At 56.9% G+C, this 996-nt stretch overlaps 1 protein-coding gene across 1 annotated transcript in view; it reads right to left on the bottom strand.

The window, feature by feature from the left end:
* The window catches only part of EN2 (engrailed homeobox 2), a 2,543-nt gene extending 1,941 nt beyond the window's left edge, over window positions 1-602 (bottom strand). The window contains exons 1-2 of the mRNA XM_010712418.1: window positions 473-602; window positions 4-361 (exon numbers count right to left, since the gene is read on the bottom strand). Of these exons, the coding sequence (XP_010710720.1) occupies window positions 4-361; window positions 473-602 (488 nt within the window). The remainder of the gene's footprint in view (window positions 1-3; window positions 362-472) is intronic.
* Window positions 603-996: the final 394 nt, after the last annotated feature.

Genomic DNA, 996 nt, shown 5'->3' with positions numbered 1-996 from the left:
GACTTGCCGTCTTTCGCCGTGGTGGAGTGGTTGTAGAGCCCCTGGGCCATGAGATGAACCGCCAGCGAGTTCTTGCTGCCCGTCGCCTTCTTGATCTTGGCTCTCTTGTTCTGGAACCAGATCTTGATCTGGGACTCGTTGAGTCCGAGCTCCTGGGCCAAGCTCTGCCGTCGCTGCTCCGTCAGGTAGCGGTTCGTCTGGAACTCGGCCTTGAGTCTCTGCAGCTGCTCGGCCGTGAAGGCGGTGCGGGGCCGCTTGTCCTCCTTGTTGGGGTTCTTCTTCTTTGGTTTGCGGGAGCGGGGACCTACGGCCGGACGAAACGAGAGCACCGACAGCGCACCGCCCGACCCCCCCGGCCCCGCTCAGCATCCCGAGCTGGAAGGGGCCCGCCGGGATCAGCCCGTACCTCCCCCTCTTTCCCCAACAACGTTTCTTTTGACCGTATTTCAGAATTAACCTCCGCCTTCTTTACTTCTTATAAAATACCCCCGGTACCGATAGATACAGACGGATACGAAAGATGAAGCTCGGCCCACCGCTCCTCTCGCGGCCCGGTTCGCTTCCCGACCCACAAACGCTGCTCTCCGCCCGGGCCGAGCCATTGTGCGGATGAATGTTAATTAAATATTAACAAAGGAGAGCACCGGAGAACAATGGGGTAAATTCCAGCTCGGCCGGAATATTACCTCGGAGCGAAAGAGAGTTTTGTTTTCAATCTCAACCAACTCCTTCCCAACTCTCCTCCCGATCCTCCTTCGGTCGTTCCGCTCTCGGAGCGACCACCGCTTTGTCACAGCCCCGTTCCGGAGCTCTGGCCCCGCTTGAAGCTCCCCACGCTCTTCCCCAGCGATCTCAGCTCCTTTTTGAGCTATGCTTTCTCGGAGCGGCCGGGACCGCTCTCTCCCCGCGGCATCACACGGACATGTCAGTCCGGAGAGTTTTGGTTTGGTTTTTAAATATATATATATATTTAACTCTTTTGTTGTTGTTGTTTTG

Source organism: Meleagris gallopavo, chromosome 6, assembly GCF_000146605.3.
Source record: "Meleagris gallopavo isolate NT-WF06-2002-E0010 breed Aviagen turkey brand Nicholas breeding stock chromosome 6, Turkey_5.1, whole genome shotgun sequence".
Taxonomy (NCBI): Eukaryota; Metazoa; Chordata; class Aves; order Galliformes; family Phasianidae; genus Meleagris; species Meleagris gallopavo.
Note: the sequence above shows the minus strand (reverse complement) of the source record. Positions and strands in the feature narration are given on the sequence as shown.